Source organism: Gymnoscopelus braueri (assembly GCF_963280865.1).
Source record: "Gymnoscopelus braueri genome assembly, chromosome: 17".
NCBI classification, from domain to species: Eukaryota; Metazoa; Chordata; class Actinopteri; order Myctophiformes; family Myctophidae; genus Gymnoscopelus; species Gymnoscopelus braueri.
The window spans coordinates 25,969,632-25,987,884 of NC_137617.1; the positions used below are offsets into that span (position 1 = coordinate 25,969,632).

Sequence of the window (18,253 nt, forward strand, 5' to 3'; positions counted from 1 at the left end):
GCAATTAGGTACAGAACACCTTTGTGATACTTCCAAGTATTGTCTCATCTGTCATGCCCTATAGGCTGTTGCACAACAAAATATGCATTTTGACTGAAAGAGTTTAATCTTTTAAACACAGTTACATGACATCTGAAAGTGGCAGAGGCTGTCCACCTTTGTCTTGTTTCGACAGCATAGTGTGTGTATATATACACATATAAAAATAGACTACCGTGGCTATGTAGTCAGGTGTTGGGAAACCTCATGCCAACTGCAGGGGAATCTGGCTTTCATGACAATTGCCTTTTGGATAATTGCCAAATTTAACAAACATATCACAGTTCTGCAAAATGCTTAAAAAAGGAAAGAAGAAAAAGATAAATCTATTTGAAAGAATCCATCATACAACTGCAGTTGATTCAGAACGCTGCTGCTCGACACCTACTAATACCAAGAAAGTGGAGCATATCACTCCAGTTCTTAAATCCTTACACTGGCTTCCTGTGTCAAAGAATCGATTTCAAAATACTACTGTTGCTGGCCTATAAAGCTTTACATGGTTTAGGGCCAAAATACATTTCTGATCTTGTGCGATATCATGAACCATCCAGGCCTCTCAGGTCATCTGGGAAAGGTCTGCTTTTTGTCCCTACAACCAAAATAAACGTGGGGAACTCCCAGAAAACTGCAGGTCTGCTGCCACTCTTATTTCTTTTAAAACACAACTAAAGACCTTTCCGTTTGCCTCTGCCTTTGATTGAGTCATTTTTGTTTTTTCTCTTTTCTTTTCTCTTCTGCACTGTAACTGTATCTATACATTTGTACTTCTTTTGTTTTATGCATCCTAATGCTATTCTATAATTGTGTTTCCTTTGCTTGATGTTCTGTGTAAGGCACATTGAATTGCCTTGTTGTTGAAATGTGCTTTACAAATAAAATGGCCTTGCCTATAGATTTGAATGAATGAATGTATTGATAGGTACCGGTAGTTGACGTGGACAAGAGGACACTACACTTCAGCGCACATCATCTTACAGTATCTACCTGGGAACCTTTAGGTTGTGAACTTAAGAACTACGTTTATTACCATTATAACCAGAGTCCACAGGCCCTGCTGAACATGAAATCACTGGATCACTCACTTACTCAAGGAACTGCACATCCCTACAGCATCATCATGGACATTATAGTCATTAGTGCTGCTATATACACACAGTAACATCCTCAGTGTTAACCTCCTCTGTTTGTAATTGCTATATAATTTCGTTTTATATTGACAATGTAAATTTATGTATACACCGTATACACACACGCACACACGCGCGCACACACACACACACACTTTTCTTTTTTACTTTTGCCCCTACTGAAGATCAACTTATCCATTTCCTGCCAATTTAGCTGATACATCCGACTCTGACAATCATCATTAACATTAATATGTCTTAGTGATAAAACTACAATACAACTATTATTATCATTATTATTTTCAAGACAGTTTTTATTTTGTTTTTATTCATAGGAGCATAATAGGCACAGCAGAATTCACTGAGACAAAAATGTACAGATATTTACAGAAGATCTCTTATTTATTTACTAGTAACCATAGTGGACTATGGTATGCTATGTTGTGAAAATTCTGCCCTCTTCACTCTTCATATTATATAAAACATTAACAACAGGACAGGGTTAGACAAGTGGGAAATCATGTAAACGAGTGTGTTTTCTTAGGAACCCATCCAAGTGTTTGTTTGTGCTTCTTACTTCCTTGAATGTCTGTATGGACCAGCGGACATGAAAAAAAGAGTTATGCCATTGCGTTAACAATACAGTCAATTAATCACGGCATGCCGTCAACTCATTTATTCAGTAGGCCTATTACACGTGTTTCACAATCTCAGTCTCAGTAACATACAGTAATTGAACAACAATTCACTCATTACCATCTTCTTTAAAAAGGCATACATTTATGACCACTTTGAAAAATATATGATTTACAAGCTCACAACGTGATGGCTATTTTCGTCTTTGGAGGAGTGACCAGGCAGATTTAAGAACTATAGGATGAATGAACAACAGTGCTGGCAGCATTGTCACCATGAAACAAGTGTTCAAAGTGATGACGGACTTAGTCATTAGGACGATAATGGCCCATTGTCATATGAGCAAAAGCATGCAAGGAATGGAAACCGTGTGACAAACAGAGATAGATGGACAAAGACAGAGAAAGGGTCAGTCTAGTTACGTAAATATCAACCTGAAGTGGGTTTGATCCTAATCTGACAACATTTTTGTTGTTAGGTGTGTATACTGTCTCAAAGTGTGGCCACCAACAACACTAGTCAACTGCTATATAGAACTATGACAAAAACTACTGGTGTCTTCTAGGGCTACTGTATAAACTCTAATGTATATGCTGTCATCCAACCTTTATCGAGCCAGAGAGAGTGCAATGTTGTGCTGGGGACAATCAGATGCCAGTATCAACATTCTCAGGAAATCATATTATTCTTCTGAAAATAGTGGCATCTATAAATCACTGTTGATACAGATGACATAATTATTTGTTCAAAGACATTATTCCTTTGACAGTCAATGTGATTGTCAAATTATAAACCTGTATGTGATTATCTGTTTTTGCTACCATGGATGTTTGTCATGACAGACTTTTAAAAGTATTTTTGCATGTTGATTCCCCATTACTCAACTATTGAAAGTTATGGGGAGTGTGGAAGAGAGGTAAAGAGGAGTGTGGGCAGGGTGGAACGGATGTTGAAAAGTGTCAGGATTTATTTGTGACAGAAGGGTTGGAAAACGGTGGCACTGACAAAAAGACAGGACTGAGGATGCTACGGTACTCATTAGGAGTGACAAGCCAGGGCATGATTAGAAATGACTGGGATCAGCCGAGGTTAGATGGTTTGGGGAGGATAAAGCAATAGAGGCAAGGTTGAGATGGTTTGATTTGTGAAATGCAGTGAGGGACGACATACAGGTGGGAGGAGTCACCAAAGACGCAAAGACAAAGATGCAGAAACAGAACAAGGTGGAAGATAAGAGGGGATTATTGTCTGTATTATAAAAAGAGGTGTGTACCATTCTGTTCACTATGCTCTGATGAAGGCTCCATCTGAAACACGTCAGCCTGATTAAGCGAGAATGTGCATCTGAGTGAAGACTTGTCATTGTTATTTTTGGAGTGCCGTGACTCCCACTTTGTTGTTTTTAAACTAAGCACTGCTTGTAGCTGAGCATCCGTGGCCACGGAGTCAACCAGAGGAAGAACACCTGCTCCACAATATGTTCTGGTTTGCGCTTCTATGAAATTATGGGCTTCCTTATTAAAAAAAACTAAAAAAAAACACTTATATCTTTGGGTCCAGTCATCCAACTTACAACTACATAAAATGTGCAGACTTCAGAGCAAATACTTGAGATGTTTTCATATCAGTGATTTATTACATTTCTGACCATGCCTAGTTAGTCCAATCTTTTATTTAACCAGAGGGTGTAGCAGTATACTACACAGATAGTTTCAGAGTATTACCGTTTTCGCCCAGTAGAGCACATGCTGATAAAAGTGTCTATAGACCCCTTAACAGACGACGTCACACTGATAAGAACCAGTATGCGTGCAACCAGTATGCGCGCAATGAAACCCATTATATCAGGTCTCGCTAGGACGCGCCTCACCAGCCAACACACAAGAGGGGGTCGGGGTGCGCTGAAACCAGCAGAACCCGAAACAACAGGTTGGGAATTGATTGCGTGAAACAATCACCTGTGCGTCCAGTCTCAATGTTAGTAAACAAATAATTGGTCTAAGTTCTATACAGAGAGACAATAGTTTGTTGGCCCGGTGAAAGTTGATGAGTAAAAGGTATACAGTATCAAGAAATTACATTGTATGTTCTTAATGAGAAGGGCCATGATGTCATGGCAAGATGAATTGTACAAGTATACATTTATTTTCAAATGTCAGTTACCCTACCGTATATAAAAATATACATCTGGAGTATTTGGATAGGTTAAAGGTAGGGTAAGTGATTGTCTTTGGTTAAAATAAGTGTAAAATAGCTCTGATAGTACTCATTGCTATGTTTGTTCAGTAACAGGAGTCTCCATCTCTCTCCGGCTCTTTATTAAACAGAAAATGCATTTTCAGGTCTGGATACCAATTTGATTCAATCAGGATAGAGAACTCAGATATAGTACAGATTAAACAAGTGAAATTGGAAATGATGACGCATAAATGAGCAGACACATTTGGAACTGGAACACTATAAAACATTAAACTGATAAATGGGTACACTCTCCTGATTGGCTGAAATTGTGTCACCTACCTGAAAATGTATTTTCTGTTTTATTAAAGAGCTGGAGAGACAGAGAGACCCCTGTGACTGAGCAAACACTCTATAGCAATGAACAGAATGTAGTACTTTAACTGGGAAAATGGGAAGAAAAAGTTGTACTTGAGCCCAATAATAACCCCTTATACAAACGGTACATTGATGATATCCTGTTATTTTGGGAGGGAACACAGACTGAACTAATGGACTTTGTATCATATCTCAACAACTCAAGTTTCCTGAAATTCACTTGTGAACAGAGCATTGACAAAATTAACTATTTGGATCCAATTATATCCAAGGATGAAACTGGAATGATTCACACATCTATTTTCAGAAAAGACATGGAACGCAATACGATTTTGCATGCTACCAGTAACCATCCTGAACACCTAAAGGACAACATCCCAGTAGGTCAATTTTTGAGGCTCAAACGTAACTGTTCAGATCTAGATGACTTTCACTCCAAACAAACCATTATGAGTGCTCGGTTTAAGGACAGGGGCTATTCTTCCGATTCTATTCAGAAAGCCATACAATGTGCCAATAACACCTCCCGCTCTGATTCCTGCCAGAATTATTTCAGATTTTTTGCAGTAGACTGCCAGAGATTTTTCAATGAAAAAACAAAAGTACTCAGGAGCCGAGATACAGAATTTTTTTAAGTTTTAAGTTAACAAGGAAGTGGATGGGAGTCTAAATCTAAATCATATCTACTTGGTCTTTGGGTCAAAAAAAAAAAAAAAAAAAAACATTTTAGAGCACCCACAATCAAAGGTAAAGTCAAGTACAAAAATATGGTTCAAAAGAAGACCACATGGCTGACAACAACTGGAACGTATAGATCTGGTAACTGTGCATGTTGCAACAACAAAACAGCCAATAAATCATTCAATCATCCCCACACTGGAAGGACGATTCCTATTCGTGAATTCATTAACTGTAAATCGACACACGTGATTTACATGCTGTTATGTCCCTGTGGTTTAGCATAAATAGGACAAACGACCCCTCAAACAAATAATATCAGAGCACAAAACTACAATCCGTACAGGAAATATGGATTATACAATTGCAAAACATTATGCTGAAGCAAATCATGGTTCACCCTCTTCATTAAAATTCTGTGGGGTTGAGAAAATCATGATGCCTATCAGAGGGGGTGATATTCTAAAGAAACTGGCCCAGAGATAAATGCAGTGGATATGTTACAGGTAAATTGGCATTCCAGGTAAATTGGAAAAGTGGCGCTGGTTTTCACCCCCCAGGCAATTCTGTAGAATCAACGCTAGAGGGCAATGCAAGCCAGACATGAGCCCCACACCACACACGCACGCATGCACACGCGCACAAACGAGCACAAACGAGCACGCACACACGCACACGCACGTGTGTGCACACACACACACACACACACACACACACACACACAGCCTTATTCCATGCAGTTGAAGCACAAGGGAGCGGTGCTGGCGGGCTATGTTAGTGCAGTGAGTGGCAGTTGGGGCAAACGCAGTCCCCACAACATCATTTACGATTCTGTGCCTATAAGTACATAACTCGGACGGCGCTTACGTCGACTAGCAGACCATCGGCCGGTCGTCGCGGGCACTCGCGCCTGGAGGCGCTCGGGCGCGACTCCTCGGCCTCAAGGTCTGCTGAGTCGGCGCGCCTCCGTCATGGTCCAAAACTATACTTTATCTGCGAAAAAAAGTAGTCTGCGGTTGTTTGAAAAAGTAATGTCCCAAGCGGGAGTCAAACCCAGACTCCCAATGGTAGTGGATGGAGGGTCCAATGATAATCGAAGTGTGCCACTGAGGGCAGTGCTTGCTTTTCCTGGTTGCTATCTTGTTGTTGCCGCCTCGCAGCCCCGCGCCTAAAAACAAGCGCTCCACTTCCAATTTACCTGGAATGCCAATTTACCTGTGACAGATATACACACTCAACACTATGACACCCAATGGACTGAATGACGATTATAGCTAAAAAGGCTTTTTGGGTTAAGACTGTCTGTAATGGCAATTTCCACCTCCCAGGGTTCCAACATTGCACATTACTTCATAGGTATGGTTTGGAGTGATCCTACGCAGTAGACATACAGTAGAAACAAACAAGATGAATGTCCAGTCGAAATTCCAGGTTTATGAGTATTTATTGTAGTTGCAAAGAACATACCAGTGATATTGCAGTGTCATTTCTGTAGTTATTTTCTGTTCTGTGGTTCTGTCTCTCTGCTTCTGCTTGCTGCTGGTAAGAACCGTGTCCCTCCTCACTGCCTGGCTCATCAGTGCACCTGTGACCCCTTAGATACACACCCAGTGCTGTCAAACTAAAGCCTGCCACCAAGTGTCCAATAATAATAATGCCAACCTAACAAATAATATACCGCCATCATAATGGCTCCTACACCGTCTTTGATGCCCCTGCACTGTTTATTGGATGTGTTACTTTATGATATATGCCTCAAATTGCCTGTAATTGCCTGTGTTCTTGCATACAAGTGATTGGACCTTGGTGATTGACTTGAGATTTCAGTTGTACAGTAGGTGAACTCTGACCTTTTGTATAAAGTGAGTTGAATCTAAAAAAAAGTGGAAATGTGGGTACTTTGTCCTCCATTGATTTGAAATTTTGGATTTGGATGTGCTAACCTTTTGGATTTTTTTTTAATTCCTACTTTTGATGTAGTACTTTAACCTTTTAACAAAAAACGTTTTGTTTTAACCAAAACATACCTTTAAAGCTGCATTGTGCAATAGTTTTTGACAGTCACAAGGCCTAAAAACAATGAAGTATCATAGACATTAACTCTTTCACTGCCGGACTTATTTCTGGCTGTGTCCACCCACTGCCAGCGATGTTTTGATTTTCTTACCTTATTAAGTAGTCACAGAATATTTATCTCCAGTATGATCAATCCCCTGATAGTTGGTAATCACGGGGTGCTTCACTGTGCTTCCACGGGGAAAAAATGTAATCGCGACCCCCCGTCCGCTTGTTATAGGCCGTTGAAAATAGGACGACTCGTCCAAAATACATAGTAAAACACAGGAGGCGAGATACAGACGATTTCCCAAAGACGGTAACCAGGAAGTCAATAGAGCAGCAAATCTTGGGATCATGTGATCTCCTGGATCTGCGTGCATCTGGGGATTAAATGGTCACTCATGTGTTAGAGAAAAGCGCCATCTAGTGGAAAAACTAAAAAACACAAAAAGTCATCTTCGGTAGTCTGCGCCTATGAAAAGAAAGTTGTAAAAGTCGTGCTTGGCAGTGAAAGAATTAATAATATTGACCAATGTAAAAACCATGTTGTCAAATTCCAGCCTAACACCAAGCTATACAGCTCATTTGTCGTCATGTTGTCATTGATGTGTTGGTAGGTCGATGAACCGAAAGAATATAGAAGTTATTTTTGTATTCATATTACTTGAACATATCCTTTAAAATCAACTTTTATTCAACAGTTTCTCAGTATTGACTTTTTAACAGGAAAATTAAAAACAACTAGTACAGTATAAAATCTAGGTAAAGACAAGTCCAGTGCGCTTCAGCCAGTAGAAGGTAGAAGGGCTCGTCGGTGCTCAACAGGGACAACTTGCATCAGAGAAAATAATAATACCTGGGCACTTCAGGAGAGACTACCCAAATAAAATATACTGGAGCACTTGACTGGTCTGCACGTGTTTAGTTGTTTTGTAGGTGTGACCCCTGCATTATTATTTTCTCTGATACAGCATAAAATCTGTCAGCACTATCAAATGCAACAACTTGTGCCTCAATTTTCATCAGGGAACTACCTTATTGTAAGATGGCTCCATCTGCTGGACAGACAAAGTAACTACACAGACACTGTCTGCCTTGCATTTTCATTTTGATTGTTGATCTGTTGTGATTTATGTTCACTTCTGAAAAAAAAGGTTGATATTGTCTCAGAAAGATAATTATAGAACCATCACCATGGTTCTCTAAGTGGGGTCCGGGAACCCCCAGCGGTCCTTGCGGGGGATTCCAGGGGGTCCCCAGTACAATTAGTTCATATAGCATCAAGTTTATCTATATATATATATATATATATACACACACACATACATACATACATACATACATACACACAAGGGATGCCGCCGAAAATTTTATTTTTCGAATAATCATGGCAGCCTCCAAATTTGATCATAATATTTCATAATCGATTTTTACACACACGTGTATATACACACACTGTATGTATGTGCACACACACACACACACACACACACACACACACACACACACACACACACACACACACACAGTAAATTGCCATTGATTTATTGTTCACACTGTCGGCTGTTTTATATTACAGTAATGTAAACTGTAGCCAAATGTAGAGCAGCTCTTCTCTGCCTCTCCTGTAGCTTGGCTCCGCCACTCATGCTCGTCTACCTAAACTCGGTTATACTTCGTGTCGCGTGCCGAGTGCAAGCCGATCTGCAAGCCCACAACGCGTTGGGGATGCAATGCGGTGTGGGCTTGTAGGTCAGCTGTGTTTCCTGCCTGACACCGTTGTACAGCCGAAGAAAAAACAGGCACAAGTAGTTGAGCCGTCTAGGCAAGAACGCACAGACATAAAACGGTGATTTCAAAGCAATGCAATGGGTCACAGACGAGAGAGCCGCAAACGATACACAGCATTTAACACAAACAACGTTAAATGTAACCTTTGTGATGCAAAATATCCAGCCACGATCGTCCTTAGTCGAATAATCGTCGCCAGGGCAGTAGAATATTCGAATTCGATTTTTATCCGTTTCTAGCATCCCTAATATATATATATATAAATATTTTCAGATGGGGTCAGCGGACAAAAACTTTGAGAAGCACTGTTATAGAACATCGTGAGTGTACAATGTCATATAAAACCAGCATACATTATCAAGTACCATACAAAACGGCATACGCAGGTAAAAACCTGCGAGATGTTTCAAGGGGAGAAAATATTTTTTTCCCCATTTGATCACACAAGAGAATCTCTTCAGGTAGCTTACAGTGCATTCCATTTACAGTAGGTCCAAAATTGTGTAACAGTGTTGCAAGTCTGAGAGGCTTGATCCATCAGCTGAGCAGAGAGAATAAACATACTGAACTTCATCCGGAAGCTATTACCTATCCAGACTTTACTTTCACTCCATCCAGACCTCTCCTTCGTTTCAGATTGGTGAAAAGCATGGCAAAGTTGATAATGTAGGTTGATACGCAGACCAGGCAGAAGTCCCCCAGAATAAAGGCAAGGACACATGCCAAATAGATTGAACCAGCCACAGACATCCAGGAAGCGATGACCAAAAGCAATGCTGCTCTCTTGGAAACTGACAATCCTAAAAGAAAGCAACACGTGACAGAGTTCACATTTTACATACTATATAGTGTGTGTGTGTGTGTGTGTGTGTGTGTGTGTGTGTGTGTGTGTGTGTGTGTGTGTGTGTGTGTGTGTGTGTGTGTGTGTGTGTGTGTGTGTGTGTGTGTGTGTGTGTGTAGGGGGGAATCAAGATTGCTGCATGCATGAACACTATAATTAGTGGAACACAATGTTACTGTTAGACTGACCTAGGCCCAGCTGTAGAGTGTAGAAAATGAGGCCCAGAATACTGTTCGGCTGGTTTAGGGCACTATCTTTAGCGACAAAGTACTCGACCAAACCGAATCCACGTCCCCATCTGGCAAAAAAAATAAATGTAAAAGGTTATTTCAAACAATTCTGGTGCACACAATAAACAATGAAAATGTAGGCCACTAAGTTCTGCACATACTTGTTAAGACATGTATGTAAATTGAATGAATGAATTAATTAATTAACCCATTGAAACCGGGAAAGCATCTGTGTCATTTTCGATTTTTAGCATTGGCTAAAAAAATAGATATACAACCTCACAGCGAGTCACTTCGTGCCACTATGCGAGCTTGTATATCTGCTATTTTGAAAAATTAAATCTTGAAAGAGTTTGAAAAATGTTGAATAATTTTGAATTGCGAAAAGGTTTGAGAAAAGAACTACTGATTTAGAAGGCATTTGTAGACAGGTCTCAACTCTTAATGGGTTGAAAAAATAAAATCTACTCTTTGTATGGCCAACTTTGAAAAGCTGGCTATGGGGTCAAAATGGTCTATTATAAAAATTAAAAAAAATGACACTATAATATGTGACTCAGACCCACACACCCAGTAGGCTACTACACGTGGCACTGAGTGGGCGCAACTGCAGTGAAGGCAATACTGTTACGTCAACAACATGACCTGACAATCAATGTAGGGCTGTACAGCGCATGCATGGCATACCAGGTTATCTTCACTGATTGATTGATTGATTGATTGAATTGAATACTTTATTAACAGTTTGCACAAAAAAAACACAGAAAGTACAGTTTAATACAAATGCAATGCTAAAAGGATTAAACCCCAAGAAACCCAGCCAGCACGCCCACGTGGGACCCATATGGGCCCAATGCGGGCTACTTGGGTACCAAGTGGGCATGGGTTTGAACTGGGCAAATTATGAGGGTCCCAGGTGGGCTGCATGTGGGCTAACTGGGCGTGGGTTGGAAGTGGGCAAGCCCACGTGGTTCCCGCGTGGGCTGCATGTGGGCTAACTGGGCGTGGGTTGGAAGCGGGCAAGCCCACGTGGTTCCCACGTGGGCTGCATGTGGGCTAACTGGGCGTGGGTTGGAAGCGGGCAAGCCCACGTGGTTCCCGCGTGGGCTGCATGTGGGCTAACTGGGCGTGGGTTGGAAGCGGGCAAGCCCACGTGGTTCCCGCGTGGGCTGCATGTGGGCTAACCGGCATGGGTTGGAAGCGGGCAAGCCCACGTGGTTCCCGCGTGGGCTGCATGTGGGCTAACCGGCATGGGTTGGAAAGGGGCAAGCCCACGTGGTTCCCGCGTGGGCTGCATGTGGGCTAACCGGCATGGGTTGGAAGCGGGCAAGCCCACGTGGTTTCCGCGTGGGCTGCATGTGGGCTAACTGGGCGTGGGTTGGAAGCGGGCAAGCCCACGTGGTTCCCGCGTGGGCTGCATGTGGGCTAACCGGCATGGGTTGGAAGCGGGCAAGCCCACGTGGTTCCCGCGTGGGCTGCATGTGGGCTAACTGGGCGTGGGTTGGAAGCGGGCAAGCCCACGTGGTTCCCGCGTGGGCTGCATGTGGGCTAACCGGCATGGGTTGGAAGCGGGCAAGCCCACGTGGTTCCCGCGTGGGCTGCATGTGGGCTAACCGGCATGGATTGGAAGAGGGCAAGCCCACGTGGTTCCCGCGTGGGCTGCATGTGGGCTAACCGGCATGGGTTGGAAGCGGGCAATCCCACGTGGTTCCCGCGTGGGCTGCATGTGGGCTAACCGGCATGGGTTGGAAGCGGGCAAGCCAACGTGGTTCCCGCGTGGGCTGCATGTGGGCTAACTGGGCGTGGGTTGGAAGCGGGCAAGCCTACGTGGTTCCCGCGTGGGCTGCATGTGGGCTAACCGGCATGGGTTGGAAGCGGGCAAGCCCACGTGGTTCCCGCGTGGGCTGCATGTGGGCTAACCGGCATGGGTTGGAAGCGGGCAAGCCCACGTGGTTCACGCGTGGGCTGCATGTGGGCTAACCGGCATGGGTTGGAAGCGGGCAAGCCCACGTGGTTCCCGTGTGGTCTGCATGTGGGCTAACCGGCATGGGTTGGAAGCGGGGAAGCCCATGTGATTCCCACGTGGTGTACATGCTGGCTAACTGACATGTACATATGGGCTAACTGGGCATGGGTTGGAACACACACACACACACGCGCGCACTCACTCACTCACTATAAATCGAATAATGTGTAAACAGATTTGTTTTTGTTTTTTGTTTTACCACTGCCAAACTAAACACTAATGCCAAAAACAGCCAATATACAAGCTCACAAAGACGGACAAACTATTCAACCCCATTTTAAGTTGTACTATATCTTCCTCTTCTACCCCAGATTTTAACCCAGTTTCCTGCACAAGTGCTGACATATTTTACCATTAAGATAGAGCCTGCCTGTTCAGGGGATGATTTCAATCTTGACCATCAGGTCAGAATTTGTGTCAGATCCTGTGTCTAGGTGAGACATGACCTTTGACACAATCGAAATGTCTCAATAGAAGAGCAGGGAGACTAAATGCAACCACCCCAATTATATATATAGTATAAGTTATATTGTATGAACATACTCTACCATACAGATTGGACATTACATTGTATTTTTAAGTATTTAAGTATTTGTTTTTATTTATTAGAGATGGCCATGGCAGGTTAACTTTTTAACTGTTAACCGTTTAACCATTAAAAGGATCCCTGGCTAATAAACCAATCTACAAGCTCAAGCTTGTAGATCGGCTATTTTTGGCAAAGAGGTTTGGTGTAGAGGGGGAAAAAAGAGCAGACCAAGTACAAGTTTACTAAGGGTTTAAGTGGTTAAAGCCCAACTCACTTTTTCTTAGATTTTAACAAGTATAAATGTGTCGTTTGTGATAGGGAGCAATGATAATACAATTTGTTCATAAGCTTGTGGATTCAGAGCTTTCTGTTTTCTTTCAGTTACATGTGCTGCTTCAAGTCAAACTACATTTGTATTATCCTGTTCAAGTCCAGACTAAATCCCCTCCCCCTGACTGCCTGTTAATGGCCCTATCTGAGTGTGACCCTGTGGAGGTCACACACAGATAGCAACAATGGAACAATGGGTATTCAAATTATCACTTCAAGGCATGCCAGACTAGTCTGGGTTTGGAGGGGTGGGTGGTTTAGTTTATTTCTTTCTTTAAAGTTTAGTTTTAATTTTTTATTGTAATATGGATTTTTTTTTAATAGCCGACCTACAAGCTCTTTTTCAGATAGATTGTTTTAGTTAACTTTGAAAATACACAATCCTGTTTCAGTTAGTTATATTTTTTGTAAAGCCTTGTTTCCTGGCTTAGGCAGCAGTGGGGACACACATATCTTCCTTTTAGAAAGACAGAGAGTCTTTTTTAAAACATAATGAAAACAAGAAGTACAGTTGGAGGGGGTACAGCATTGTGTTGAACAGAGCTGTGTGTGTGTGTGTGTGTGTGTGTGTGTGTGTGTGTGTGTGTGTGTGTGTGTGTGTGTGTGTGTGTGTGTGTGTGTGTGTGTGTGTGTGTGTGAGAGAGAGAGAGCTCGGGTGTTCATTTAGAAAGTCGAATGTTTACATCAGCACAGGTTATGTTTATAAAGGCTGGCGATGTTTGCTTTAATGCAGTATTACACACTTTACTTAAGACAGGCAAGCCCATTGTATTTAGTTTTCAGTTAGTATTTTATTGTTATTTATTTATTGTTTATTTGCTCAGGCATTTCTAAGGACAGCTAAAGGTCCTGTTTGCTTTGGGTCCTAAAGGCCCCCTCTGTTTGTCCACTAAATTCAAATTTAAACTGACAAAGGACTCAAGGAGCAAAGCAGAGAGGAGGATTGCCTTGTGATGGATTTCTGCTTTCATAACTAAGTAAGTAAATATTTAAATTCAGTACTGATCTCCTTAAGTTAGTAGATTGTGCATTACTCTGTTCTCAAGCTAAACTTTATTTTCATGCTGTTTTATGCTGCTCAGTTTGGGCATTCTTCCTGCTTGTCTTGGTGAATCATTGTGTGTGTGTGTGTGTGTGTGTGTGTGTGTGTGTGTGTGTGTGTGTGTGTGTGTGTGTGTGTGTGTGTGTGTGTGTGTGTGTGTGTGTGTGTGTGTGTGTGTGTGTGTGTGTGATTAATTTTCCTTTATCTGTCTAACTTTAAATGTAATTTGGCAACACATTTGATGTATACCAGTAGAAGGCATGCCACAGCATATACAGTAATGGAAAGTTTCATAATTCTATAATTTCTAACAGTTGGCTTCTTGTCATTTCTATTAGGAGGACTGAAGAACACAAGGATGCAGAGAAGGCTCTCTCCAAGTGGTTCACTGGGGCTTGTGATAGAGGTGGAAACAGAGTTTGAGCTCAGAGACAGCTTCCACAACTGGATGATGCACCACCCTAGTAGACAAAGTCTCTGTCTCTCTTTCTCTCCCCTTAGCAGCACAATACTTGGTTGGTTCTGTCACTGGGGATTTAAACAGAAAGGCTCAAGAGACACCCACGTACACATAGGGCCCAGATTCATCTGCAACATGAAACTGGATCTCAGAATCCCTCTGCCCTGTTACATGGACAATGGAAGTTTTTGATGCACCTCTTATACACTATTTATACATTTTTTGGACCATTTTTATTCTTATATTTTGTTCTGTTAATAGTCTCTGTGGAGCATTGTCAGAATATTATGTTGCATTTTTGTGATTTTATGTATATACTGTATGTACACTTGCACGTTTAATGTGTGTGCCTTCTCTTCCTGCACCTTTACACTACTGCTATATTTATTTCCATTTGTATTTTCATTGTATTTTCATTATCTTGTAATATTGTTTTTAATAAATTTGTCAAAATATATATTGTCTATTTTCATCCTGGTAAAACTGAAGACGTGTAAAATGTTATATACCCAATTTTTATTTTAGGTGTGTTTACAAGAATTAACACGGTTCATGTTTGCTGCTTAATCTATTTTATTTATATTTAAATCTTATTAGGACACACGTTGGAAATCAAAGGAACCATTGCACAAACAAACCCAGTTAGGACCCACCTCTGTCCCATATAGACTTGCCTAGTTGGGGCCCACCTGGGGCCCAGGTAGAACCCACCTAAAGCCCACATGGGCATCCCAGTTGGGACCCACCTCGGTCCCACATAGACTTGCCTAGTTGGGGCCCACCTGGGGCCCAGGTAGAACCCACCTAAAGCCCACATGGGGCCCATGTGGGGCCCAGGCAGAACCCACCTAAAAGCCCACATGGGGCCCATGTGGGGCCCAGGTAGTACCCACGTAAGGCCCACATGGGCATCCCAGATGGGACCCAAGTGGATCCCGCTGACATGCCGACATGGGGCCCATATGGTTTAGCCCACCTTGAAACCATAAGGGACCCACCTAGGGCCCCGGTGGAACCCACCTAAAGCCCACATGGGGCCCATGTGGGGCCCAGGTAGTACCCACCTAAAGCCCACATGGGGCCCAGGTAGTACCCACCTAAAGCCCACATGGGGCCCATGTGGGGCCCAGGTAGAACCCACCTAAAGCCCACATGGGGCCCACATGGGGCCCAGGTAGTACCCACCTAAAGCCCATATGGGGCCCATGGGGGGCCCAGGTAGAACCCGTGGGGCCCAGGTAGTACCCACCTAAAGCCCACATGGGGCCCACGTGGGGCCCAGGTAGAACCCACCTAAAAGCCCACATGGGGCCCATGTGGGGCCCAGGTAATACCCACGTAAGGCCCACATGGGCATCCCAGATGGGACCCAAGTGGATCCCGCTGACATGCCGACATGGGGCCCATATGGTTTAGCCCACCTTGAACCCATATGGGACCCACGTGGGCGTGCTGGCTGGGAAGCACTATGTCTTGTTTCCATTGGGGTCCATGTGTATTCAATTCATAGAGCAAGTCAGTTACCAAGCATCAATAGGCTACTTTACTACCTGGATGTGAACACTTTGGAACAGCTCACAGATTCTCCAAGGTCGCACATCGCTCTGTACTCCGGGTTGTTTTCTCGAGAAAGCTCAACATGCAGAGCATATATGGACAGAATAAAGCCCAAAGTGCACAGAAATATGCGCGTTTTCCTCTCCCATGTGGGCACACAGTGATCACCAGCCGGTGCCATGTTGGTCCCACTGTCTTTCTCAACTTAATTCGAGGGAGATTTCCAATGGATCATTTGGGAACAAACGGTACGCTTTCTGTAAACGCTTGCTTTACGCTCATCATCCCCCTGCAACTGCAAGTATCCCGGCAGTGTTGCCAGGTTGTCTGAGAGAAATGAGCAACGAGGTCTGGGAAAACAAGCCCAAAAGAAGCAACTCATAGGCCACATGAGCGCTTTAAACATCAGCTATCGGCAAATAGCCGACCTGCAAGCTCACGATGCGACGCGTTGTGAGCTTGTAGATCTGCTTTTCAAAAAATCTTTGCAATAAAACGTGGAATATTTGGAATATGTTTTTAAACATTCTACAACACAAATGCTCCCCTGGCACTGGCACTGGGCAGTGGGCACCAAACATTTTCATGAAAATATTTGAGAACAATTTTAAAAGATGGATGAAAGCTCAAATAAGCAACTATATTTTAGAAACAAGCCCCAAAAAAAATCGCATCCGCAACTACCAATATTTACGAGCAACTTTACAGAAAAAGAAGCCCAAAGTAGCTTATAATAAGCCGGCATGGCAACGCTGGTCAAAGCCTACCTCACATGACACGGTATGCTAAAATACACATTCCAAGTTTTGATTGGTCGAAGACATCCTTACGAAGCTTTTGATTGGATAACAGACAACAGAGAGAGACCTCAGTCACTGTCTGGGGTTTTATGGATTTTAGGAATGGACTTTGTATCTTTTTTCCTCACCCTCTGATTTCCCCAAAAGCCTCACTGATGTGTTGTTAATGTAAGGCCGTATACTATTGAAATCGCCAGCTAGTTGATTCTATTCTATTCTATTCTATTCTACTCTATTCTATTCTATACTATTTCTCTATTGCAGTGGTGTAAAGTAACTAAGTACATTTACTCAAGTACTGTACTTCAATGTTGAGGCATTTTTACTTTATGGAATATTTCCAGTTTTCAGTACTTTTACTTCAACTCACTACATCTCAGAGGCAAATATTATATTATTATAATATTATATTTCCACTACAATTATTTGAAAACTTAAAGGGATACTTCACTTTCGGGCCGGGGACACATTTAAAAAAAATATTAAAAATAAATGAAAAAAGTTATGGAAAATTCATGGCCCCCTCACGACACGCAGTGTCCTACTAATGTGTGAGGGGGCCATGAATTTTCCATAACTTTTTTCATTTATTTTTAATATTTTTTTTAAATGTGTCCCCGGCCCGAAAGTGAAGTATCCCTTTAAGTTACTAGTTACTTTGTAGATTTTTAACCACTTCAACCCTATATACCAGGCGGGTTTCAACAGGTGGTCTGTGGACCACTGTCCGTGAAGGTATTGCATGTGGTCCCTGACCTTGCATTTAGTAATGTAGAAAGTGAAAGATTTTTTCTTCCACGGAACATTGCACTAAATGATCTGGTGACCTATGATGATATCAATGTTGTCAGATATTGGGAAGTCGGAGGTCAAGATATTCCACAGAAAATCTCAAGAAGGGGAAGTGTACGGGAGCTGTAATTACAATATGAGCCTTGGACGCCATTTTCCCATAATTCCCCTAATTATGCCATGGTGGACCACTGTGGACTATTGGTTGAAAAACAGTGGGATGCAGAATTGGGTTGCATATAGCAAGTGTTACCAAAGCAGTGAAACCACTAATCTTAGTCCATATCCCAACCCAACACAACAGTGGTCCCCAGGTTGATTCATAGTCAGGGTGGTGGTCCCTGGTTCACAATCAGTTGAAAACCCCTGCTATATACATTTCGGCCATTTGAAAATCTACAAGCTCACAATGCACGTTGCAGGCGACTCATTGTGAGCTTGTAGATCTGCTATTTTAAAAAGATTTTGAAGATTTGAAATGTGACATTCTGCACAATGAGTACTTTTAATTTTGGTACTTTTAGTATATTTTGATGCCAATACTTTTGTACTTTTACTCAAGTAAATTCGGAATTACAGTCAGACTTTTACTTTTACTTAAATGGAGTATTTCTACAATGTGGTATTGATACTTTTACTCAAGTAAAACATTTGAGTACTTTGAGCAAAGCAAGCATTTATTGCTCAGGGTGGGACAATGGGTCTCTGCTGATTCTACTCTATTCTATTCTTATATTTATTTTCATAGCTGATTATTA

The 18,253-nt window shown here is 42.3% G+C and overlaps 1 protein-coding gene across 1 annotated transcript; it reads right to left on the reverse strand.

Annotated features, from left to right (window-relative positions):
* Positions 1–8,628: 8,628 nt before the first annotated feature.
* Positions 8,629–16,184, reverse strand: vkorc1 (vitamin K epoxide reductase complex, subunit 1). Its single transcript, XM_080456350.1, has 3 exons — positions 15,897–16,184; positions 9,918–10,027; positions 8,629–9,688 (listed from the first exon to the last, which is right to left on the reverse strand). Exons 1-3 carry the CDS (start codon positions 16,082–16,084, stop codon positions 9,477–9,479), a joined length of 510 nt encoding a protein of 169 aa, XP_080312476.1. The 5' UTR covers positions 16,085–16,184; the 3' UTR covers positions 8,629–9,476.
* Positions 16,185–18,253: the final 2,069 nt, after the last annotated feature.